General features: G+C 43.0%; 1 protein-coding gene across 1 annotated transcript in view; it reads left to right on the top strand.

Annotated features, from left to right (window-relative positions):
- Positions 1 to 740: 740 nt before the first annotated feature.
- Positions 741 to 26243, top strand: part of URB1 (URB1 ribosome biogenesis homolog) — a 70042-nt gene continuing 44539 nt past the window's right edge. The window contains exons 1-14 of the mRNA XM_056858210.1: positions 741 to 876; positions 3307 to 3446; positions 6194 to 6345; positions 7836 to 7968; positions 9065 to 9161; positions 10580 to 10665; positions 11418 to 11543; positions 11992 to 12122; positions 13285 to 13480; positions 17146 to 17283; positions 19399 to 19572; positions 21127 to 21262; positions 22442 to 22564; positions 24377 to 24489. Coding sequence (XP_056714188.1) covers positions 741 to 876; positions 3307 to 3446; positions 6194 to 6345; positions 7836 to 7968; positions 9065 to 9161; positions 10580 to 10665; positions 11418 to 11543; positions 11992 to 12122; positions 13285 to 13480; positions 17146 to 17283; positions 19399 to 19572; positions 21127 to 21262; positions 22442 to 22564; positions 24377 to 24489 — 1881 coding nt within the window. The remainder of the gene's footprint in view (positions 877 to 3306; positions 3447 to 6193; positions 6346 to 7835; positions 7969 to 9064; positions 9162 to 10579; positions 10666 to 11417; positions 11544 to 11991; positions 12123 to 13284; positions 13481 to 17145; positions 17284 to 19398; positions 19573 to 21126; positions 21263 to 22441; positions 22565 to 24376; positions 24490 to 26243) is intronic.

Below are 26243 nucleotides of genomic sequence, written 5' to 3'. Positions count from 1 at the left end.
TGGGGGTAAAGGGAAGATGACTGGGGAAGGCACTGGCAAACCACCCCGCAAACAAAGTCTGCCTAGAAAACGTCGAGATGTGACGTCTCCCCATGGGTCAGGAATGACCCGGTGCTTGCACAGGGGACCTTTACCTTTATTATATAAATATATATATTCAAATATTATTCAAACAGTTATGATTAAAGTTTATTTTCAAATCCTCGGAATTTTTATTTTGAGCCTTGGGGTCCCTGCACCCAACAAAAAAGTCCTAGTGGTCCCTGGTCAAAAAAAGGCTGGGAACCACTGGCCTACAAGAACCAATTTTTGTTAGTCTTTCAGGTGCTCCTGGCCTCTGGCCCCTTTTCTACTACTGCAGACAGACCCACTGGGAATTATCCTCACGTTGTGTGCATGCAAAAGGCCAGCCTAGGCCGGTGCTGTCAAGAAGGAGGGGGAAGAGGGGCTCCGGGAGGGCGGCGGGGTTGCGGCTGCATCTGAAGGGAACAGGCCCTTGCAAGGAAACCCTCCGCGGAGCTGAAAGCAGCGGGCCTAGGCTGGACCGCTCCGCCCCACCGCCCCACTCAGACCTCCCGCTTCGGGTTGGGATGCCGGCCGCTCCTGAGGCCGGAACCCGTTTCGCTAGGAACCCGCCCGCGCGCTCGCGGTTTCTCGAGGAGGGAACTGGCGGCGGACCACTTCCGGCGGCGAGGGCCGCTTCCGGTGAGCGCTCGCTGCCCAGTGGAGCGGCGGCGACCATGGCCGCCAAGCGCAAAAGCCCCGCTGCGGCCAAACGCCCGCCGCCCAAGCGGGCCCGCGAGACCGAGGCGGAGGAGTTCTCCGGCACCCAGTTCAAGGCCATGTTGCGCCAGCCCGGCGCCGCCGCCGCCAAGGGTGAGAGAGAGAGAGAGAGAGAGAGAGAGAGAGCCGAGGCGCTGCTGCCACGTGCTTCTTGGGCAGCGAGCGCTGCTCCCTTTGCATTTCTTCCTCCCGCAGCCCCCTCTTCATCTCCCCCTTCTTCACGCCTCCTTCAGTCCCTGCTTCATCCCGGCCCAGGCAGGACCTGGTCGTTGTATCCCACGTGCTCCAATAAAGCAGTATTCCAGGACTTGCAGAGCTGAAACAGGGAAAAGGAAAAGGGCCAGAGTCCAGTGGTACCTTCAAGACGAACAAAAAAATTTCCTGGCGTGGTATGAGCTTTCGTGAGCCACAGCTCACTTCTGCAGGTACAGCTTAGAATGTGAATCCATCTTTCTTGTAAGGTGAGGAGAGTGAATTCAGACAAGCATTAGTATTAGAAAAGGGCCAGAGTCCAGGAGCACCTTGAAGACGAGCAACAATATTTCCTGGCAGGGTGTGAGCTTTTGTGAGCCACAGCTCACTTCTTCAGATACCGCTGGAATGTGAACCCATCTGTCTTTAATTCACAGTGGGTCGCCGTGTTAGTCTGTCTGCAGTAGCAGAAAAGGGCAAGAGTCCAGTAGCACCTTAGAGACTAACAAAAATATTTCCTGGCAGGGTGTGAGCTTTCATGAGCCACAGCTCACTTCTTCAGATACAGCTTAGAATGTGAATCCATCTGTCTTTAAGTAGAGGAGAGTGAATTCAGACAAGCATTAGTATTAGACAAGGCCAAGAGTCCAGTAGCACCTTAGCGACGAACAGAAATATTTTCTGGCAGGGCGTGAGCTTTCGTGAGCCACAGCTCACTTCTTCAGATACAGAGTGCATTGTTTGGCCTGGGTGAAAAGCGCCCCCAAATAATGTGACAGTACCCCAGAGATCTCCCGGTAACAATTGGCTTCCAGACTGCCGGGGGAGGGATTTCTGCCTAGCTACGAGCTTGCTCTGTGCGCTGGGTCACTGGGCTAAGAGTCCTGGGGTGTCAGAGGGAACAATCAACAAGGATAGGAGAAACTGGATGAAACTGCAACTGTACTGAGTTGCCTTTCTGTCTGTAATACAAAAGGGCAAGAGTCCAGGAGCACCTTAAAGATGAACAAAAATATTTCCTGCAGGGTGTGAGCTTTCATGAGCCACAGCTCACTTCTTCAGATACAGCTAGAATGTGAATCCATCTGTCTTTAAGTAGAGGAGAGTAAATTCAGACAAGCATTAGTATTAGAAAAGGGCCAGAGTCCAGGAGCACCTTGAAGACGAGCAACAATATTTCCTGGCAGGGTGTGAGCTTTCGTGAGCCACAGCTCACTTCTTCAGAATTGCTCTATAATATGGGGAAATTAGCTTAAGCAATCGGTAACTATGTATTTATAAAGCAGGATGCACTCAGCTATACCAGAATCCGTTTATTGAGACCTTGAATAAAGACAGACAGTGGATTCCAAATTAAATAGTGTTTATGACTTTTTCATTCAAATCAATGATGCATACACACATACAGAGAAAACTAGGAAATAAAAGAGAGGAGTACAGAGACATTTGCCGTAAGGCAGGTAGGAATATTTTTACGGGGATATACCTTCAGATACCTTCGGTATCTGAAGAAGTGAACTGTGGCTCATGAAAGCTCATACCCTACCAGAAAATATTTTTGTTCGTCGCTAAGGTGCTACTGGACTCTTGCCCTTTTCTACTACTGCAGACAGACTAACACGGCTACCCACTGAGATAAAAGGAAAGTATTTTTTCACACAACGCGTAGTTGAATTGTGGAACTCCCTCCCCCAGGATGTGGTGATGGCTGCCCATTTGGAAGGCTTTGGGGGGTTACCGCACTTGTATTCCCAGCGATGTATTAAGAGTTTGAAAATGTTATTAAAAAAATACTGTTCGCACTTTCTTTGTATTCCCACCGATGTATTAAAAGTTTGAAAACGTTATAAAAAATACTGTTTGCACTTTGTTTGGCCCCTTTAGCTGTGAAGACGTCTTCCAACCATTTATAAGCCGTGGTATCCAAAAACCCTTTTAAAGCGATGTTTTTTACAACATTTTCAAACAATACATCGCTGGGAAAAAAAAGTGTGGTAACCCCATTTAAGAGGGGAGTGGACATATTCATGGAGGAAAGGGGTATTCATGGCTATTAGTTAAAATGGATACTAGTCATGCTGCATACCTATTATCTCTAGTATCAGAGGAGCATGCCTATTATATTAGGTGCTGTGGAACACAGGCAGGACGATGCTGCTGCAGTCGTCTTGTTTGGGGGCTTCCTAGAGACACCTGGTTGGCCACTGTGTGAACAGACTGCTGGACTTGATGGGCCTGGGTCTGATCCAGCAGGGCCTTTCTTATGTTTGTCAGCCATAGTTGGTTACAATGAAGAATGATGAAAGAAAAAATACCTTTGTTTTGTTCCAGGTTTGGAAACATTCATATCCATTGCTAAATTGTTGCCATCAGAAGAACAATATGATGTTGTGGAAGGATACATTAAAATTTCTATTGAGTGTGCAGAAATTTTAAAACTTCTAGATGGTGAAAGGAGGCCAGAAAGTGAGGTAAGCATTTCACTTAGTGCAGGTGGACAGCTACAGTAGAAAGTGTATTAGCAGTGTATGATTTGCAACATAAGGACAATAGGAGAGGATAAAAATTAATACGTTTTTTTTTTGTTAAAATAGCATTAACTAATTGTCACCTTTATGGCCTTGTTTGCACAAAGCGCTGTACACATCTGATTCTTTACAAAGCCTGTAAAAAAGGGTCATTAATTGCAGGATTGGGGAATCTGTGCAATTACTATCCATGCGTTTATCCTGCCTTCCTATGAGGTTGGGTATCAGTTGCCAGAATTCTGTTGCATTTTTCCAGCTGTGGATGTGTTGTACCTCAAACAATGTGATTATCCTCCATGTACCCCAACAGTTGCTATTGAGATTGCTGGTTGAGATGTGATTCCCTCTTCCTCACTGATTTTGTGCACCTGTGCTATTCAGTGAATTAAAAAAAAATTCAGTGTCAAGTGGATGTGCATACTCCAAATTAGTCTGTGCAGTTCGGGTTCCAAAGCACTCATCCAGAGCTTTACAACAACAAAAACATTCAAGGAGCAGAAAGGCTACTCCTACAGTCACTTCAGGAACTGTAGTTTTAAGCATTATGATGGGTTAGATCCCAAGGTGTGCCTATGTGAACTAAGGGCACTTATGCTGGTGTGGGTGGAATTATCTTGCAGTTGTCACAGGTCTCCCAGTTTAGTTTCAGTCCACACTATTTCCAGGAGTCCTGCGACACTCAGGAGCAGCTTTATGAGTGGCGCAGAGAGTTTCTGAAGATGGGGAGAGGTAGAAAAGTTATGTTCCAAAGCAGAACTCTGGTCACAGTTCTTTGGATCCGAACTCATGTTTTTAATTCTTTACTAGTTGTGAAGCCCTTGTGCCAAATCTGGCTCCAGCACTTATTCCCTCTCCCCCCCCCCTTTTTTTAAAAAGTTGCAAATAGCAGCTTTGCTGTCTTGTTCCCCAGAATGGGATATTATGGTGGTAGCCCTAAGAGTACTGTGCTTCATATAAATGAGTCTAGTCAAGTCCTTCCTCTGCATGTGACATTAAGCATACACAGCTTTCCCCTGAGTTGTAGGTCTCTGCATGTGGGAGGGCTACAAAAGGGGGAGAGAACACCAGTAGCAGAGAATTCCTACAATATCATTCTAAAGAGAGTTACAGCCTTCTAAGTTCATTGAAGTCAGTGGTCTTAGAAAGGTGTAACTCTGATTAAGATAGTCAAAAAGGGAAGAGTCCAGTAGCACCTTAAAGACTAACAAAAATATTTTCTGGTAGGGTATGAGCTTTCGTGAGCCACAGCTCACTTCTTCAGAAGAAGTGAGCTGTTCTGAAGAAGTGAGCTGTGGCTCACGAAAGCTCATACCCTACCAGAAAATATTTTTGTTAGTCTTTAAGGTGCTACTGGACTCTTGCCCTTTTTGACTACTGCAAACAGACTAACACGGCTACCCATTGTGTGTCTGATTAAGATGTCACCTCTGTGACCTGTTGGAGGAAAGGATGCAGTGAAGGATGTGATCTTCACCAAAATGTGTTGAGAGTACACTTAATTAAATTGCTGGCTTGCCATTAAAAACTTTTTGTACATAATTACCAGTTTCCCTGCAGCGGTGGGTTTTAAGTCGTCTTTAACATCTACTTCAGTGTAAAGTGGTATGCAAAGCTCAGGTCCAGCACTGGGATTTAGTGTGGTTGCAGTCCAGGGCTGCTGTCCCAAAAGAGCTCACCAGAGCACTGCAGCTTTGATTGCAAGTTCTGACAATATCACAGTATACCGTATATACTCGCGTATAAGCCGAGTTTTTCAGCCCAAAAAAAGGGCTGAAAAAGCCGGCCTCGGCTTATATGCGGGTCAATACGGTAGAGGGGGGAGGGAGGGGGGAACTTACCGCCGCCATCTTTTCTCTGCCGGGAGAGGCCTCCAGAGCCCCCCTGCGGCCGCGGGGAGGGCGCTCAGCCGCCCCCGCCGCCTTCTCCCGGCCGGGAGAGGCCTCTAGAGCCCCTCTGCAGCCGCGGGGAGGGCGCTCCGTCGCCCCCGCCGCCTTCTCCCGGCTGGGAGAGGCTTCCAGAGGCCCCCTGCGGCCGCGGGGAGGGCGCTCCGCCGCCCCCGCCGCCTTCTCCTGGCCGGGAGAGGCCTCTAGAGCCCCCCTGCGGCCGCGGGGAGGGAGCTCAGCCACCCCCGCCGCCTTCTCCCAGCCGGGAGAGGCCTCCAGAGCCCCCCTGCGGCCGCGTGGAGGGCGCTCCTCGCCCCTGCCGCCTTTTCTCGGCGGGGAGCGGCCTCCAGAGGCCCCCTGCGGCAGCAGGGAGGCTGCTCCGCCGCCCCCGCCGGGCCGCACCACTTCCCGCCGCCAGGAGCGGCCTGGGGGGGCCTCCTGCAGCTGCAGGAAGGCCACCCCCGCCGGATCCGCCGCTTCCCACCGCCAGGAGCCCAGAAGGTAAGTCTGCGGGGGGGGGGAGGGGTTATAAGCCGACCCTTGGCTTATACGCGGGTGCCTAATTTTCCCCCATTTTTGGGGAGAAATTAGGCACCTCGGCTTATACGCGGGTCGGCTTATACACGGGTATATACGGTAAGCTGTTTACCTACAGGTTGTCTTTATGTTCCTAGTTGACCATTATAGGAAACAACCAGAGAGTATTTTGAAGCTTTCTTTCCACCTCCAGTTCATGACTCCTCAAGTCCCTTTGGCATCATTTGCTCCTTTTTCTATTTTTACCTTTAAAATATTGATATATTGCAGATGCTGCTCATCTTTCAAGCTCTGGAAAGCATTTTGCTGCGAACAGCGAGTGATCTTTCCCATTTTCGTGTTGTAGGGATGAACATAGTAAAGAAGCTGATCAACAGCTACATGAGATTAATTTATTCTGCTCTGTATTCTGAAAATCATAGGTAAGTTCATTGTCAAAAGTACAACCTGTAGCTGTTCATCTGAGAACAGCCCACTTTCCATTCCAGTGAATCTGACCTTGGGATAATACACAAAGCATCGGATCCAGATATTCCATTCTGCTAGCAGTGCACTGACCATGCCTTGTGTCAGAGCAACACTCCACCATTACCAGAACAAAACCCTTGTATATACAGCCCAGAGTTTCAATAGACTAGATTTTTAGTTGAGATTTTCGTGTTCTATTGCTATGTAACTTTCCATGTATATTTATTTGTTTATTAAATACATAGGCCATCAACATAGGTTTTAAAAGTCTTCAGGCTACCCTGTTTTTCTGTTGTTACAGAAACCATTGTTACACCGGCAAAATATAATTTTGTTTCTTTGTATTTTTTATTTCTTTATATACTGGAGAGATCACCTAGCTCTCTTCAGTCATGTTCCTTAAAGTGATTGAATAAAAAATATAGCTTGGTTTCTTGGACAACATGATCCAAGACGTTTTGTTGCTTGAAAAAGAAAATGCCCACCCTCACAGTGATAGCAGTATAATAATAGAGAAACTTACTACTTTTTAATGAAACCACAAAGCTAGTGTTTAAAGAGGGCCACCTTACCCTGCCTTATGACAGGGCCAGTCCCAAGACCAAAACTTAATGGTGTATAGCCATCAAGAGTTGTTTAAAGACTTGGCCTTTGATTTTCAATTATACGTAATAACAAAAAAAAACCAGGTTTGTTTTTTTTGTAAGATTGTGATACTCATACAGGCATATGAGGAAAGTGGGAACTGGCACCATCTATGTGTGGCAATCGTCGCCCTTGATCCAGAAGGCCGGTGTTGTGGAATAGGCTTTGTTCCTGATTTTCTTGACCCCCTAGGGTTTTGGTTTGACCAGAGATTAACTTGGTCAGTGAAAACTGCTCATGTTAAAAGATTAGTTTATAGCAGCAACAAATATTATTTGTCTTTTTTTTATTCATCTGGGACTCAGAATATCTCAGCTGCTGTGAAACTGTTCAACACCAAGGTAATTGTGCAAAGTTTACATGGGGCTGGTATCTGGACTGACAAAGTAGGGGAGTCTTTTGATTCAGTCCTTCTTAAATTTCTATGTTCCATCTCCAGAATTTCGAATTGTGTAGCAGGGGTGGCCCTCCAAGCTGAATTGAGACAATCATGTTTTTTCTCTTAAAGTTAAAATTATATACTCCAACATCCAAGATGACTACCTTGTATTGATCAGGGAGGATTGTTATGTTTTCCATTGGGATAAACTTGTAGACCAAAGAAGCAATATGAGTTAGAGAGGGGAAAAATGATATTATAAATAAGTTGCTTCTGTTTGGACTAACAACAAATACTGCTAAATGTCTGCTGCCTTGTTAACATTATAACATTAATATTAAGATTTCTTAATTTTTTTCATTGGTTTGTTTGCCAATGTATTGTTTCAGTAGCACCCTATCTCCCATTTTATTTGCGTAGAATGTCTCGTCTGTGCCTCACCTTGCTGTCGGCAATGGTGGCACAGGGGCCAGATGCTGCAAGGGATGTCTACAGCCATTTTGATTTCAATAATAAGTTCTTGTCTGGGTTAGTGAAAAAGAGAGATTATAAGGTAAGAGGAAACACCTACAGTGAATGAACAGTGATGGCTCAACCATGTGGATTCTCTGTGACTTTCAAAATACCACTTCTCTGCTGCTGCTTCCATCCTTGTATTACAGAGTTTCTTTTATATATGGATGAGAGGCCATTGTCAGCCACTTCTTGACCTTGCTGTAATCTTGATAACATTGGAAAAATCTTTGAAAGTTGCATGTTAGGAGATAATACTTGTGTTTTCTTTCGCTGGTATAACTGTGCTGCCTGCACAGTCACTTCTTTGCTTATCCAGGTGCATGTAAAGGTATTTTACTCCCATGGTTTGTGTTCCTTGCATATGGACATAATGGGGGAGTCAGTGGTACTCACTCTGTGGCTCTGGGGGAGCCACATTTGCAATTGCCATTGTGGTAATTGCATCTGCTTGGCATACAGAAGGTCCCAGGTTCAATCCCAGGCATCTCCAGTTAAAGGTACTAGGCAAGTAGGTGATGTGAAAGACCTCTGCTTGAGACCCTGGAGAGCCGCTGCTGGTCTGAGTAGACAATACTGACTTTGATGGACCAAGGGTCTGATTCAGTATAAGGCAGCTTCATGTGTTCATGTGTTCACATTTACTTTCATCCCAAGCTTGAGGTTTATAATCTCAGGGAGACTCCAGCAAACCCTACCAGGGTATGGTCTTGCTCAGCTTCGTGAAATACGGGTCAGGTGCCACCTTGGGTAGCAGAGCTCAGATGAGCCACAGGTGGCTGCCAAGCCACTGAGTATCACTTGGATAAATAATGTCTTCCATTTTATGTGCTTTGCTTGCATTTTATGTAACATGCAGTGAGGGCATATGAACCTTGTGACTGACCACCCAGACTGACCGCAGCAGAGGCAGTAGCACTAGTTAATGTTCATGTGTGGTCTGTGGTAAAACAGGGGAGGTAACCTGCCTGACAATATATGGTAAGTATAAAAATAGTTGTAAAGGTTAATAGACAATGAATTGTCTGCTCAGAATTCCAAACCCATTCTTTTATATGTATTTAGCATTTCATTTTTCACTAATGAATTGGCATTTGCCTAACATATATTCTGAATGCCTCTTAACATTTATCTAGGGCAAGCCTGATGTCCGTATGGCATACATACAGTATGCTCTCTCCTTCTTAATTACTGGTGACAACATGACCCTGGTACACGTTCTTGAGTTAAAAGGTATTTGACGAGTATTTTTTTCTTCCTTAAAGGACTAAACAATTCTCTCTTTTATTAAAGTGGGGTGCCTGTATTTGGAAGAGTAGGGTAGGGTAGTATTAGGTAATCCTATCCTAGGGCAGCAGGAAAAGAGGAAGACCCAACAAGAGATGGATTGACTCAATAAAGGAAGTCACAGCCTTCAATTTGCAAGATCTGAGCAAGGCTGTCAAAGATAGGACATTTGGAGGACTTTCATTCATAGGGTCGCCATGAGTCAGAAGCGACTTGATGGCACTTAACACACACACATCCTAGGGGAGGGGAACAGTAAGTGATTGAAAAGAGCACCCACCTGTCTCCTTTGCCTGCGCTGTAGGGCTGACAGCATTGGCTCCACCAGTGATTCACTTCAGCCCAAATGGAGAGGACAAAGGGCTCTTTAACCCCGCCCGCCTGCCATCCGCAGTCCGCTGTGTGAACAGTATCAGAGACTTCAGGAGAGAGAGTCTCATGCCCATTAGCTTGAGCTTTATCCCACACATTGGAGTCAGCAGCTGAGATATTTAATGGGAACACTTTGCTGATTCCTCTGTTGCTATTTATGGAGGGAGGGCAGGGTTTGAAGAACCCTTATCTTGTGTCTTGTAGTTTGTAAATTAAAGCCTGCCCAAGGAGACTTCACTCATGCACAAGGTCTCACCGAAGCTCTTACCTGTGCAAAGCAGTTACACAAACTCCCATGGGTGACTTATTTACAGGAAATAAAAATAAGGCCAAGGCCAATGGTGCAAAATAGGTAAAATGATTTTTTTATTACTCAGAATAAAAATTCCCTACGTGTTTCACCCAAGGGGCTTCTTCAGGGGAATCTGTAGTTATTGCAGTAGTCCTTATGAACATATTCTGCCTACAGAATTTATGCTCATAAGGACTACTGCAATAACTACAGATTCCCCTGAAGAATCTTTTTACCTATTTTGCACCATTTGCCTTGGCCTTATTTTTATTTCCTGTTTCTGGTTCAGCCCTTTTATTTCTTTTTGGATCATGTACAGCCAGTGCTGCATTAAAATCGGACTAAAGTTGCATAATGTTGCTGTTCTCTCTGGGGGAGAGCCCTTAGTCTGTGTCTTCGCTAACTCCGGGTAAAGTGACTGCATAAATGGCCCACAATGGAAAGGGGGTCCAAACTACAGGCCAGACAGGAGGGAGATTGAGCTTCCGAGCTGCCAGTTTTGTGTATCCATATCATATCCGTATCATAATAAGGCAAGTAACTAATATCAGCCACCCTTTACATATGTTCATTGTTTATTCTGAGCATTACCTCTTATAACGTAATGGATACTTTTTTTATGCAGCAATGACAGTTTTTATTTTTCAAAACACTTTCTATCTTCCATGTACAGCTTATAATGTTTTGTATTGTTTTGTAGATTTCATTCCTGATATTTTTAGAACTGGACTGAAGGAAGATAGAATTTCTACAATTAGCCTTCTGCTTTCCACTTTGACAACAAAGGTATTATCTTTGAAATGGCTTTGTCCTCCCAACAGTGTCTTTGAATTTTGGAAACAGCTTCGCTGTGGTTTTCTAAAGATTCTCCCATTACTGATTGCTGTAATGTTTGGCGGAAGTTTAGGTCTAAACCTTGCTGTTATGGATCTTTGTTGGATCATAAAGTGCTCTAAGAGCTGGAGCCTATAATTCAAAGATGCTTAAATTGGCTTCCTAGGCAACCAGGACACTGACCTCAGATTAGTAGTTAGGAAGCTGTGACTACTTTATACACATGCAAACATGCTTGGTAATAATGGCTTTAGATTTAGTTAGCTGTGATCTGGGCCTTTTCTCCCTATGAATACATTGGAATAAAATGTTGTTCTCATGACTTCTATCGCGTGAGTGATTGTTTTCTTTGGGCATGGGCTGTGGCTCAGTGCTAGAGCATCTGCTTTGCATGCTGAAGGTTCAAACTCCCACAGTCCAGTTTAAGATCCTTTGGATTCTCTTCCACAAGGAATCTGATTAACGTGAGTTTTGTTGAAATCAGATTTAATCACAGAAATCTCTTTGGGCCTGTGTTCGGGCCTCCATTGTGCCCTTAGCGAAGGTTTGGTTCACCTTTATAATGGGAACTAGTTACAGTGTGTAATTTCTGGTTGGGAGGTGTTCTGCTTTGTTGTATGAGAGACCACAAGAACAGAAGAAGAAAAAAGAGAATGTTTTTGTGTTACATTGAAAATGTGGGAACTTTGTTGTGTTATTTGTAGGTGGTTCAAAACAGAAGTATCAGTAAGACCCAGAAGGTGCGTTTTTTTACTGTAGATGTGTTGAACCACATTTCTTCACTGTATCGCTGGAATGGAATCACTGATGTCGGCACTGAAGATGTCAAGGTATATCTGTGTTGTATTGTCTCTAGAAAGAAAGACCTGGCCCGGTGGTTTTGGTTAAATTATTTTGTATAGGGTAAGGAGTAATTGTAATCTGGGCTGTTTTTGGTGTATGTGTGTTGAGGGGGGGCAGTAAGTAGGATTGTCCAGCGTAAGCATTGGCCCATAGTGTTTAGAGATGCAAATGCCAGGTGGATTTGTTCTCACCTTTCTCTTCTCTGACTGTGATAGGAATATATTTTTTCCTCTCTCTTTATATGCTGGTGCAGTAACTATGTTTATGCTGTCCTACTGCTTTCTTTTAGTCCCTCTTATGTCTTATTTCCCAGTTTGAGGGAATAATACAGCAGGGACTCATATACTGATCCTTGTTGCTGCTGTACTGGTATACTAAAACAAACAAAAACAGTTAAACCTTAATCCCCCCCCCCATTATATCTGTTCTTTGCAGGCTACCCAGGATCCTGAAGAGGCGGGGAAGGTCATAGTGAGGGAATTGGTTCATAACTTTTTAATAGATCTCTGTTGTTCTCTAAAACATGGCATTAACTTCTATGATCCAAGTCTTGGCACAGCAGGCAGGTAAAGTATTCAAGTTGCCCAGGTGCTTAAGATTTTTAGGTTACAGTTTAATCATTTGATTCTGAATTAAGGTATTTCTTCAGCCTTGACTGATGAATTTTGGGCTGGGATTGTGGCCCCACCTGGTAGCCTTCACATAAAGATAAGGGGTGGGTGTAACACTGAGACATCCATATCCCAGTCTCACTCCTGGTTTCCCAGAGGCACAACTCTTAAGGATGGCCAGGATCACTGCATTCACTACCCCACTTCTGCTCTGGGCTTGGCAGCACATGGGGATTCTGACAGCTTCCTGGCTGTCCTCCCTCAACTTTGTAGCAAGTACCTACAGATTGGTCAATGTGGACTGCATGTGAAACTAAATGGCATTTTTGTTTAAATTCCAGAGTCTTGTTTTCATATTAAGAGGATAGATTTTCAAGAATGTGTTTTCTTTTGCTGTTATCAAGTGATAGCCTTTCTCTGAAGCTTCAGTAGTATGTGTGCAAACAGTGGTCCTTTGAGGGAGAATCATTTACCTGTCATAAACATTTCATCTTATGAATGGTCTTGTGGGAAAATGCTTAAAGACTAGGGAGGTGGAAAGATGAACAAGGTTAACTCCAAATGTTTTGTGTTAGAAGTCAGAAGATCATGGAATCTCTTGGTTTGGAGGAGCCGACTAGTTATTCATCATAACTAGTTTTAGCTGTACTTGGGTTATCAGTCATCTCTTCTGGGTCCAGTTCTCTGCTAATATTCTGCTAATTTCTAAATGCCAAGAATTGTTCCTTGCAAACGAAAATACACTTATGCCGATCTATTCGTGTGAATTTGATTCAAATTTTAGTGCTTAATTTCAGTGGCTTATGAAATTGGCAAAGTATGTCAAGTTGGTAAAAAAGCCTTGTTTGTAATAGAAGGAACTCTGCAATGTCCTGCTGTTATGAACATAAACTGGGACCATAATAACTTGATCAAAGTCTTTATTCTGAGTTTCCCCTATCAGTGGCAAAGCTGAGCAGAATCTAATCCCTTATTTATAATACTGCTTTTTCATGCTTATAAATGGCCTGTTGGGCTGTATTAAAGACAGACTGACTGATTAATATTGTTGGAATTTTTGTTATGATTATAACTTTACAGATGTCACTATGGTAATTTTTTCCACTGTCTTTATTAGAGGAGGGAATTTGGTGCTTCTGCGTTTTCTTCTGTGTTTAAAGACTGCTGTGGAGGATGAGATGGTTGCTGACCTTATGGTGAACATTTTCAAAGTATGCCCAGATTTACTGAACAGATTCTTTAAGGAATCGCAGTATTCCTTTGTTCCCAGACTGAAATCAGCTTGGCTGGACAATATGAAATTGTTAAGGAAGGTAAGAACAATACAACATGTTTACCAATATTCTGCTTCATTAGGATCACAATAATATATTGTAAGTGCTGATAGGAAGAAAGTAGATTCCTTTGAAATGTGGTGTTGGAGGAAAGTGTTATGGATACCATGGACTGCCAAAAAAAACCCAAATCAGTGGGTTATAGATCAAATCAAGCCTGAACTGACCCTAGAAGCTAAAATGACTAAACTGAGGCTGTCGCCCTTTGGTCACATTATGAGAAGACAAGAGACACTGGAAAAGACAATTATGCTAGGAAATGTTGAAGGCAGCAGTAAAAGAGGGAGACCTAATAAGAGATGGATTAACTCTATAAAGGAAGCCATGCCCCTCAGTTTGCAAGATCTGAGCAACGCTGTTAAGGATACGCCATTTTGGAGGACATTGATTCATAGGGTCGCCATGAGTCGGAAGCGACTTGATGGCACTTAACACACACACACAAGTGCCCTCAGCTGACTATCTATCTTTTTTTCCTGTACTTGTAATTTTTGGGGAATCGTTAAGGAGATTTGCCTTTGTTCAGGGCTTGTTCAGACATTACTTATTGGAGATAAATCTTAAGCTAGCAAGATTTGTGGGTTCTCACGCACTCTTTCACTATAGGAAGAAAATATTGTCTGATCCACGCTGTACCATATTTATTTGAATTCGGTATCTCCCTCAGACAGACGTACCCCATCTCTGAAAACATTTTAAACTTTTGGTTGTGGCATCAGGTGGATATTCTTGTCATCTAAGTACAATGCAGCCAAAATCAAATGTTATTTACTAGAGCCTGAGTCTCTTACCGAATTGAGAGATTGATTGCTCAGTTCAGGCTGCAAGCCTAAGAACACTTTCCTGGGAGTAAGTCCCATTGAATAAAATGGTACTTGTAAGTAGACGTGCATCAGTAATGTCTAAATAGGTTGTAAGCTCCAGAATGTTAAGTAGAAATTAACATACTCTCTTGTTCAGTTGTCATTTTGCATTAGGTTTACTGGATACAGTACAGAAGCATCTCTTTATGGAAGGTATTCGGCCCTAAAAATTAACTGATACAAAATTCTTCTGTGTATATTTTTGGTGCTTTTGTATTACTTTTGTTAGTCCTGAGAGGGAGAAGATGCCACACAAGGATGCCTATGACCATTAGAAACCCTAGCAACAGCATTTTAAAAATGAAAAGCTGATGTTTTCATGTTGCTAAATTTTTGATCTAATATAACGTTCTGTGTTTTTGCACGGTAGAATACACACATGTCATTAAGCATGAAGCAAGATACAGTAAAGGGCGGTTTATGCTCTTGCCCCTATTCTGTGAATAAACTGCAGTTCTCTGCACTGGGTCATTCCGAATGATTGCATTAATTAAAGATTGAGTATGATTTGCAGTACTTTTTTTTTTTTTACTGTGTTTCTTGAATTCATTCAACAGAGTCTGTGCCAGAGTTGTATAGAGGCCGCCCAAAAGACAGTTGTGGGCCTTGGCTTTTGATAGAAGCTTCCCTAGCTGGTGTAAATTTAGGGCTAGATATTTGAAAAAATGTTCTAAAGAAAGTAATCAGATTTCAGTCTCAGTCTAAGTGAGTTGGATTGACATTGATGCATATGCTTTATTCCTTGTACCTTGCTTTGGATTCTTGCAGAAGGGTGATTCAGAAAGATAACAAACAAGTGTGTGTGTTTTAATAACAACAGAACACTAAACATTGATTTTATTATCTTAGAGAAATTTGGAGAAATTAGGTAGCAGTTGTTGAATTATGAACTGTCCAAAACTTATGATTAGCTTTTATATTAATATTCAGATGCATTGTTTAGGGTAGTTTAACAGGAAGAACTTTAAAGTTGTCATTCTTGCCACAACACACTTGCTTGAAAAGAAAGAAGAAAGCTAACAAGTGCATTGCTAAGGAGAGTTACTCCAGTCTAGGCCCATTGAAATGAATGGGCTTAGACTGGAGTAATTTTCCTTAGGAATGCACTGTAAATGCTGAAGATGAGAGACAGAGAATGGCTTCTTGGGATTTTTTTTTAAACCTTGTGAAACTGCCGTGAATATAGAGCTTCAAGCCTGGAAAAAATAGAGATAGAAAGTAAACACAAAGGTATTTGAAAAGGTGGTAAATATTTAGTGGATCTAGAAGGAAAAGTAGAAGATCTAGGGAAAAGATTCCACCAACGGTAGGCTTGTGGAGTCATAAAAGGTCTCTGGAGAATCCTCTATCCTTCCCGTGTGCTTCTTGTTTGCTTAAAACATTTACCAGTGTGTGTTGCTGGGTGCTACATGAATAACAGGCTGTTTAGACGTTTGGACTAAAGCACTGCTTTTCAAGTTTACATGTCATTAATCTGACTCAAGTAGCCCTCCGCAGTACAAAGAGTAAAAATACATTAAAAACAGTTGAAAAGAAGATGAAGAACCATAAAATACAGAGCTATAAAACAGCAAAATGTCAAAGATAAGAAACCGGGGGTGGGGGGAAGGCTGCTGATTTCTAAAATGGTTGTGTAATTAACAAATGACTCTCGTATTTCGCACAAAACTGGAAAGAAACTGATGAGTGGCCTGCAGCGTAGGTGTGCTGTTACGTCAGGTGGCCAATCCGATTTGTTGCCATAGCTACTCCAAGCTGAGGAACAGTTTTGAACTGCAACCAACTACAGGAGGCCTTCTGCCCCAATGAAGTGAGGCTGAGTTCTGTAGCCGCACTCTGTACAAATCCCTCCAAAACCTTTCAGGGTATCCTTTGAGTGAGGAGTGGGCATGTCCATATGTGTGTTGGCTTTAGGAGGATGTTGTGTATGGTTCTCCCTTGGCCCTCCAGCTTTTTTGCATAACACTGTTGTGCCATGTGGAGAATTTTTCCCTGCTTTCCAGCAGTTCTGAGTTTTGCTCGATTGCAGGGGCCTGGGCAGCCTTCCAGTACCAGATCGAGGGAAATAGGGCCTCTAAAGAGCCTGGCATTGGATCCTGTGCTCACTGCTGTTTCAGAGAGCTGTTGCTTAGCGTTGTTTAATGATGGTTGAAAGGCCATACTTGGACTCTCCTAATTATATTCAAATCTGTGGCAAAATTCATGTTTTAATGGAGGTAGATGGCATCTGCTACCTGTTTTTAAATTCCAAACAACCTTTCTCCTCTGTGGAATTGGACATTTTATACTGTTTTTAATTAATGTCTCTTAGATAATACTTTGGCGGTTCAGGATACCCTGGAGCCCCTCCAAAAAACAAATCAGTGGGATTTAGATAAAATCAAACCTGAACTGACCCTAGAAGCTAAAATGACTAAACTGAGGCTGTCGTATTTTGGTCACATTATGAGAAGACAAGAGTCACTGGAAAAGACAATCATGCTAGGAAAAGTTGAAGGCAGCAGGAAAAGAGGAAGACCCAACAAGAGATGGATGGACTCTATAAAGGAAGCCACGGCCCTCAGTTTGCAAGATCTGAGCAAGGCTGTTAAGGATAGGACACTTTGGAGGACATCGATTCATAGGGTCGCCGTGAGTCGGAAATGACTTGACGGCACTTAACACACACACACACATACACACACACAGATAATACTTTCTTTGTATTGGTCCTGTTAGATTGGACCCAGTGTCCCATGCTTATAGTCATACCATCTAAAAATGTGTTTTGTTTAATTTCAGATTTATGAGGCTCAGCCAGAGGTTTCCAACTGTTTTAAAACTTCAGAGTTTATTCCGCTTCCTAAATTGCTTTCCATGGTGATGGTGACAACTGTTCCGGCAGTATGCAATAAAGCAATGTTCACCCAGGGATTAAATGTAAGAACTTTTATCATCTGTATGTGTATGGGGAGGAGGGGTCTTCCCCAAACAGCCAGGGAACTGGTGTAGCATAGGTGCTGTATAGAATGAATACCAGTGCTACCAAAAACAGAGTTCTATCATTCTAAACACATTGACTTCAGTAGGTTTAGAAGGGCGTAAACCTGCTTAGGATTGTACTGTATGCTACAGAGGTCCCTGGTACAAATGTGTCCTTTAATATTGCCTCTGAATTCATTAGCTGAAATTAGGTAAGGCACTTTCCACCTGAAATATAATAAAAATAATTTTGAGTATAAGCCAGTGTGGTAGTGTTGGACTAGGGTCTTAGAGACACAGTATAAAACATAATAAATACACTATGTCCACCTAGGTACTCAGTTATGCGAAGAATAAAGGGATATTTTACAATATTAGGTTTCTACCACATACATACAGAAAATATGGGCTTACATTTTACTATTATAAAAATGAGCTATGGATGTATTTATTTTTTAAATTCAGTGTATAGCAGTCACTGCACTGATCGCAGCAAATCGGAGTTGCAAAATAAGCCCATTCGTCTTTTTATTGGACCAACTTAGTGTAGGAGTATGCAACATTTATATGGCTTGAACCTCCCCTTGACCGCCCTCCCCCAGTTCTGAGTGCTGATCACAGCCACCATAGAAACAGACGAGCCAGAGGGATGTTGACCTATTTGTTTAAGGCTGGTAGTTTCCCTGACTAACAGGCTACCCAAACCTTGGGGTTCGTTTCTGGGGTGAGACCACGTACGAACTCGAGTTCTACACTTCTATTTAATAAAACAGATAAGTTTATTAGAGAGAGGAAAGGATAGACTCTCAAGCGAACAACAAGCATACAAAAATAACAAACTTCTAGCTGCTAAATAACTGTCCTAACTAGACTGCCAGCCAATTTGCTAAGCAGCACCAACTTACATCCACAGCCAAATCCCACTCTTCTGCAGAATGACCAAGGAAAACAACAAAAAAAGGCCCCCTGCCTAGGTGAAACCTACCCCTTTTTAACCTCATAAGGCGAACCTTAAGGACATAAGCAATCCATCCAATTCCGCTGCTAACTGAAGCATTTCAGCGGTGAAACTCTGGGGAATGAAGAAGAAGAGTTGGTTTTTATATGCAAACTTTCTCTACCACTTAAGGGAGACTCAAACTGGCTTACAATCACCTTCCCTTCCCCTCCCCACAATAGACACCCTGTGAGGTGGGTGGGGCTGAGAGAGCTCTAAGAGAGCTGTGACTAGCCCAAAGTCACCCAGCTGGCTTCATGTGTAGGAGTAGGGAAACAAATCCAGTTCACCAGATTAGCCTCCACCACTCATGTGGAGAAGTGGGGAATCAAACCCGGTTCTCCAGATCAGAGTCCACCGCTCCAAACCACCACTCTTAACCACTACACCACATGGCAAAATGAAACATGGGCTGCCCCATATGCAACTCCCAAGGCCAAATTGCCCGGAGTCAGCACAGGTGACCCAATTAACTTCAGTGAGGACACTTTTCAGCCCAGACAACTTATTCAGCCCACTCTCCGATCACTTGGTTCTTTATCTCCAAGGGCCTGGTGCTAAGGTAACTACTTTCTTACAACATTTAACACAGCTTTTTGTCAGTCATCATCTACACCATCGTCCAATACAAGGTAGTCAATTTGCATGCTTTGCACCTGTTTCCGTCTTCTTTTTAGGAAGTTTCATTAGCCAGTTAGAGAAGAATGTATTGAATCTGTCTGGGCCTCCTGAGACTTTTCTGGTTTACTTGGCCATCAGTTTTCATTGTAACAACTGGAGGAACATAGATGAGCTTTCCCATTTAATATGCGTGCTAAGCTCAGTTGGTGTGCATGGCACATTCTCAGTTTAAAAAATGGAATGTGATACATGGTGGGAGAAAAATTGTGAAGGAACTAAATTAGTCTCAGAAACATTAGCTGGAAGGTAGCAAAACAGACCATTTATTACTTGTCTTTAAACACCCATTTTCTTTCCGGTAAATGCTTGTAAGTAAACTTGAATATGTGTTGAGTTTGAATATGGAAGATGAGGTAGAAGTAAAGTAACAGTTTAACTCTTTCTTAAAATTTTAGATAGCCAGTAACATAGTGAAACATACGATCTTTTCACTTCTGTCAATGATCCTGAAAAGAGCGCTGAAAAACATTGAACACTGTCTGAATGAGACTATATGGGAGAAGTCTGAAGTCTATACTCCATCTGTGATGCAGGAGTTTGTTCAGCAGTACAGGGAAGCTTTGAGCAAGGTACAAAGTAATGAAACTGGCATAGAATCACAATTTGTGTCCCAGAAAATGCCTCAGTATGCTGAGGATCTAGTCTGTTTTTGTACTGTAGAAGCTAAACCCTCAAAGTTATTCTGTTGGCATTTCTCCATATTAAATAATATTGTTGTGGTTTTTAAGCCATGATGTTTAGAGTATTAAGAGAGAGGTTATTGTGGGAGACACTAAAATAGTTTTCATGTTAAGCCACTTGAGAGACTTGAGGATTTGCTGTGGAAAGCCTGAGGGTGGAAAAAGGAGCACAAGGGCAACGGGTTAGGGGAGTCTGACTTGAAATTATGTGGTTGAAACAGTACTGACAACACATGAAATGATGGCTGGAGTGTACTGTAAGAGGTGGGATAATGGTTTTCTGCTTTCCTGAGGTAAAACTAAAGTCCCTCGGAGCTTTCAACTTCTGCAAGGGTGCAGAGTAAAAACCTTTAGGAACTCTTGAATTAAACAGACTGTTCTGAAGTAAATTGATATGTAAGAAATTGTTTAAAAAGCAGAAAACAAAATTATCCTTCTCTCCCCCCTAGTTCTGGCCATCATAGTTTGGGTTCACTAAAGTAGCACTTCTACAAATGAAGCTGCTTGAGTTCAAAATGTTTGGTACCTTGTTCACAAAAGTTAATGACAGGCAACTTTTCTTACATAGGAGATGATCCGTCTCTTCTCCTATGTTTCTGCTTTGTAAATCATTATATCTAATAGCGACTTGTAGCCCCCATCTGTGAATGGGGGCCACAGCAGTTCTAAACAGATTTTCCTGCAAACTTGAGGGAATCCCCTAGGTTTGCAGAAGAATCTGAAATCACAACAAACAAACAAACACCCAAAACATTACAGAGGTTTGAATCCTCCAAAAAATAAAACGTTGTCTACTGATGCTCAGACAATGCATTTATCTGTAGAGCTGTCAGCAGCGGCTGCAGGGAGCCGCTCCACTGCTCCAGGCCCGGCTGTGGTGCCGATGTCAGGAGAGGCTTCGGGCTTGGAGCAGTGCCCACACACTGCTGCCACCAGGCTCAAAGGTGGGTGGTGGGGCGTGGATCCATGCCAGGCTAGGTGATGGGAGTAAGATGGGAGTTCCCTCTACAGCCCTGCTGCTGCAGCCACCGCTATTCCCAAGGAAGGGAAGAAGAAGGGTGGGGGGAAAAAAAGAAACAACGGGGGATTGTCTTTGGGAGGGGGGAGAGAAAGAGAAAGAAGAGCGGGGAGATTATCTGAGGGAGAGAAAGAGCGGCAAATTGAGAAGGGGTGAGGGAAGGGGGGATGTTGTCTGAGAAGGGCTGGAGGAAGGGGAGATTAATATACAAGGGATGAGGGGAGAAGGGGTGAGGGGAGATTGAAGGGGTGAGGGCATAAACAGAGAGGGGAGAACTTTGACAGAGAATGGGGGAGTGGGAAGGAAGCAAAGGTGGGGGAATACCCCCGCATTCAAGTTTCTTTGGGTCCCCACTTGTTTTTTATAGAACTGAAGGGATTGTATAACTGTTCATTAGCTGATGCCAGCCTTTTTCAAAAACCTAGCTTTTTCCAGATATGACTAACATAATAGCAGTGTGGCAGTCACTTCTAAAGCAAGGGAAGGAACAGAATGGACAGAGAAGGGAAGAAGAAAATGCTGCTTCCATGGTGGAGGAAATTACAGAGGTCGTAGAACATGGTAAGAAAATTGTAGTTTTCTTATATGACTTGCATGTGAATGATGTCTCTTAATGATTCACATTTGATGTTGTGGCGATTTAAACTTGTTCAGTTTCGTATTTTGATCAGCTGTTGATGACCTCTTGTGTGTGTGGGGGGGATGAGCTGATGCTTTTTTAGCGGAGCTGAGAAAATTCTTAAAGCTGAGTTCTTCTTTGAAAGCACTTCATGACTTGTCTTACACGAGTTATGGTCTGCCCTGTGTACATTCTGTAATTTTATGTGTGTGCAAAACTTGTACTGGATCCAAAATTCAGCATCTGAAAATATTCACTTAAAAAGAAATTAATTCTGGCCTTTATAGCATTAAAAATGGGTTTTTTAATTAAATTTCAGAAAGTGGTGCAGGAATTCTGTTTAGGAACTGAAGGTTGTACAGTCTTTGTCCTGCCTGCCTACCACTCTCTTACTTGTGTATTAAAATGCAAAATAAGCAAACAGTTGCTTAATCTTTATAATTGATACAACTAGAAAAATTCTACTTGTCTTGATCTAAATTTCTTAATTTTATATGTTGTAAAATGAGTACCCAGCTTGCTGGGAGTAAAGGGAAGGCACTGGCAAACCACCCCGTACAACAAAGTCTGCCTAGAAAACGTCGGGATGTGACGTCACCCCGTGGGTCAGGAATGACCCGATGCTTGCACAGGGGACCTTTACCTTTTAATAGAAGGTTAAGGTGTCAGACTAGGATCTGGGTAACCCAGGTTCAAATATCCACTCTGCCATGGAAACTTGCTGGGTGACCTTGGGCCAGCCACGCACTCTCAACCCTGAGAAGTATTTGGATGGGAGACCTCCAAGGAATACCAGGGGTGTGACACGGAGTCAGGCAATGCCAAACCACCCCTGAATGTCTCTTGCCATGAAAACCCCTACGTGGGTTGCCATAAGTCAGTTGTGACCTGACAGCAAAACAATAAAATACAATTTTATATATATAGATATATAAGTAGCTGAGGCTATCGTATTTTGGTCACATCATGAGACGACAAAAGTCACTGGAAAAGACAGTCATGTTGCTTATATGACTGTACTGTTACTATCAGAAGAAAGATAATATATAATAATTTTCAGCCTTGTTTAGGAGGCATTGCTTTGTTTTAGACGTTTTAACTGTTAATTCGTTTTTTTAAAGGTTCAGATGATGCAGAGACCACTCTTCTGAAAGCTGTATTGCTTCATGTAATATGTCTCTATCAGCAAGTTGTTCCCCACTTGGTAGCACAAAGCAACTTCGATTTTAGTAAATTAATCAAAGGTAAGAGTACTTTAAAATTATTGTCACGGTGTCAGATCCTGTCTAGATTTCCATGGGTGCAAGAGGGGAAGCAAAGTTAACTGGTGTCCCCCTTCCAGGCCAAAATGTCCCTAGAAATGCTGCCCCTGGGGGAACAGGGACCCACAAGAAAAGGTTGGGAAGAGGTTGGAGGTGGTCTCTGGGAAAGGGAGTTGGGGAAATTCACCTCCTCCCTAAAGTTTAGCCAGGGTCCAAGGCACTAGAAACTATGTATAAAACGGGTTGTTTTTTTTCTAGTGAAAGGAACAATGTTCTCTGGTTCTTGTAGGTTATCCGGGCTGTGTGACCGTGGTCTTGGTATTTTCTTTCCTGATGTTTCGCCAGCAGCTGTGGCAGGCATCTTCAGAGGAGTAACACTGAAGGACAGTGTCTCTCAGTGTCAAGTGTGTAGGAAGAGTAATATATAGTCAGAAAGGGGTTGGGTTTGAGCTGAATCATTGTCAATCAGCTCAAACACAACCCCTTTCTGACTATATATTACTCTTCCTACACACTTGACACTGAGAGACACTGTCCTTCAGTGTTACTCCTCTGAAGATGCCTGCCACAGCTGCTGCTGAAACGTCAGGACAGAAAATACCAAGACCACCGTCACACAGTCCGGATAACCTACAAGAACCAATGAACTCTGACCGTGAAAGCCTTCGACAATGTTCTCTGGTAATCTGGAATTTTTTCATTATGTCTTCACTATCAGTATTTTTTTAGAGAATGCTGACAAATATAGCCTAATACCCCAAGAGACTTTAAATACCTATCATCAAAACTTAGAATTGTTTTGGGAATGTTATTACAGCTTTAGTTTTGTTTAAGATTTAAAAGGCCTGTTAGCACTGAATTATTAAACAATACAAATAGTCACAGTTTTATGTCAAACAGTAAGCAATAAACTGGGTACCTTCAGTCTGAGGAAGAGATCACTAAAAGGGGGAGAGAGAGGTCCACAACTGCAGTCTTGAAGTACCTGAATGGCTGTTGCATGGAAGAGGAGACGAACTTGTTCTCTCTTGCTCCAGAGGGCAAGAATAGATTTAACGAAGTGCAGTAAGTTCCATGAGAATAGATTTTGGTTAAATATGAGGAGAAACTTGCCATTGCTAAGGGTGATTTGACAACACAACCAATTATCTTTGGGGAGGGTGGGTGCTCTTCCCTTGCTTGCAGAGGCCAGGCATCCCTCAGGGTGTTTTATCTTTGGATCTCCTGCGTTGAACGAGAAGTTGGGCAAGGCCCTTGCAACTGTGTGATTCTATGTCTAAGTTAGCCATCATTTCACTGGAAGAACAGCATTGGTTTCATAATACAAACAGAACAGGCAGTGCGTAGTTTTGGGGCTTGCACAGGGTTGCAGTCCTGACGCTGCATGCTGTGCAGCACTAAGATATGTGAGACCTATGGAGACCAATGAGCAGAACAAAGGTTAGCCTGGCCTGCTCCTTAACAACAGATTAATCTGTGTAAATCAGCAGGTGAAGCTTTTCAAAGCCTGAAGGTAAACATTGCCATCTGTAATGCCTAACCATCAAGTCTTTGCTACAATGACTAGATGAAAAGTACACTAGACTAATGGGGCAAGATTCAGTGTTTTCAAGGCTGCAACACAACGTAATGTATCGATAATTAACTTTTAGTATTCTGGAGAAACTTTAGTTGGTGTATCCTGACTTATCTGAAATTTCTGCTATGAGTGATAGTTTATTGCCATTTCTGGCTGAAGCCATTTCCCAAGATGGAAGGGAAATACAAAGCAAAATTTTCGTTCTCACACCCCAGGTATTGTAACGGAAAAAGGACTGCGACAGGAGGTTCCTCCTGTTCTACAACATCATATTCTAAAGGTAGCTCTTGAGTTGCCTGCAAATAAGTTTTCCTGGTTTAAAGTACAGGTAAGTGTGTGTATCTGAAATAAATGTCCTATTTTAAGAGCAGTCATATGCTTATGTTCACTGTTTTCTAGTTTTTCTGGGTCTTTGTCACTGGTACTGCTGATCTGTAAGGCTCCCTCTCTCCCTTCCCCCATAAACATTTTGTAAAGGGCAGAATTTAGAGAGCTGCTCCCTGATTTACATATTTATTTACAAAATTTGTAGCTACATGCAAATAATAACAATATCCTTTAAAATTAAAAACAGAGAGGGCCAAAAAAGGAGCTCTGATCTCACTGTGATAGGTGAGGTCAGTCAAATCCATTAAACCCAATCTGTTACAAACACTGACTGAAATGGGTGAGTTTAAACCATTATCTGAAAAGCCACCACAGATGGGCCCATGCAGATTTGATTAACTGCAGAATGGGTGGCCTTGTTTCCTAAAAGCTGATGTTGGAAGGAAGAAAGGCCTTTGAGACTGTACATCTGTGAATAATGGGAAAGGTTCCTACTTTTCTCCACTTGGGCTCTTTTCATTTTTGCAAGGAGTGCGGCTATTTTCTCTTGCATACATGTAGAGCAGATGTGATACTTGGGAAAATACAAAGTGAAACCCAGTTGTCCCGGGCACACAAGTTAAATAATGTTGTTCTTCAGTATGTTTATGTAAATAGCATAGTCCTTCTTCTTTTCAGGGGTTCAAAATCAATTAAAACATGTGAGGGCTGTTTTATTTACTGTTTGTAGTTTGCTTGTTTTTATTACATTTTAATCCTGCCCTTTTCCCAAAGAGCTCATATGTATTGTTTCTTGTAGGTTATCGGGCTGTGTGACCGTGGTCTTGGTATTTTCTTTCCTGACGTTTCGCCAGCAGCTGTGGCAGGCATTCTCTGAAGATGCCTGCCACAGCTGCTGGCGAAACGTCAGGAAAGAAAATGCCAAGACCACGGTCACACAGCCCGGATAACCTACAAGAAACAATGAACTCTGACCGTGAAAGCCTTCGACAATAGCTCATATGTAGTTTGTCCTTACATTGTATCCTCCCAATAGCCCTTGTCATCTGTGACAGGACTTTTCCACCTAGTGAGGGGACCCTCACTGCCTCCTGTGATTTTGGGGGAACCAGGTTTGCTTTAAACTATAAACCTTCCCCTCAGTTACCAGGTGTTCTTAAGGTAGCAAGTGTATAGGAATGGGTTCACTGCTGTGAGGTAAGGTTTGTGGTGCGCTAGTGGAATATGGACATCACTGAGGTAGGATTAGTACAAAGAAGATGTGTTTATTGACAGGTTGGTTTCAAGGAAGAGATCATCAGCAGCACAGGTCTCCAGGAAGACAAAGAAGAAATCTGGCTGAAGCATATAAATTTAAACTAGTTATGGCTTCAGAGTAGTTAGAATTTTCTTTAATGCTTTCCGGCACAAACAGTCTTTTGCTGACTAGCCACTAGGTTGAATTCTCTCACACACCCAGGGCTCCACCCACACCAGCCTGCCCTTTCCCCAGAGTCAGACTAAATGGTACAAGGTCTGCTCATTACCATAGACAAGCCTAACAGTTGGGTACTCTGTTCTCTCCCAGAGGTGGAGCTAAACCGCTCTGCCACACTACCAAGGTGAGCTACCCTTCACTCTGTCCGCTCTTTTGCTGAGCCAGACCTGAGCTATCACTGCTCTCTTCCTGAGGCAGAACTCAACTCTACTGCTGTGCTTCCCTCCAACATCTCATCCCCCTTCTGAAAAGCGATTAGATGCTGGAGCAGCATTCTT

Source organism: Euleptes europaea, chromosome 12 (assembly GCF_029931775.1).
Source record: "Euleptes europaea isolate rEulEur1 chromosome 12, rEulEur1.hap1, whole genome shotgun sequence".
Lineage (NCBI taxonomy): Eukaryota > Metazoa > Chordata > Lepidosauria > Squamata > Sphaerodactylidae > Euleptes > Euleptes europaea.
The sequence above is the reverse complement of the archived record's forward strand: the minus strand, read 5'-3'. Positions and strand labels throughout refer to the sequence as shown.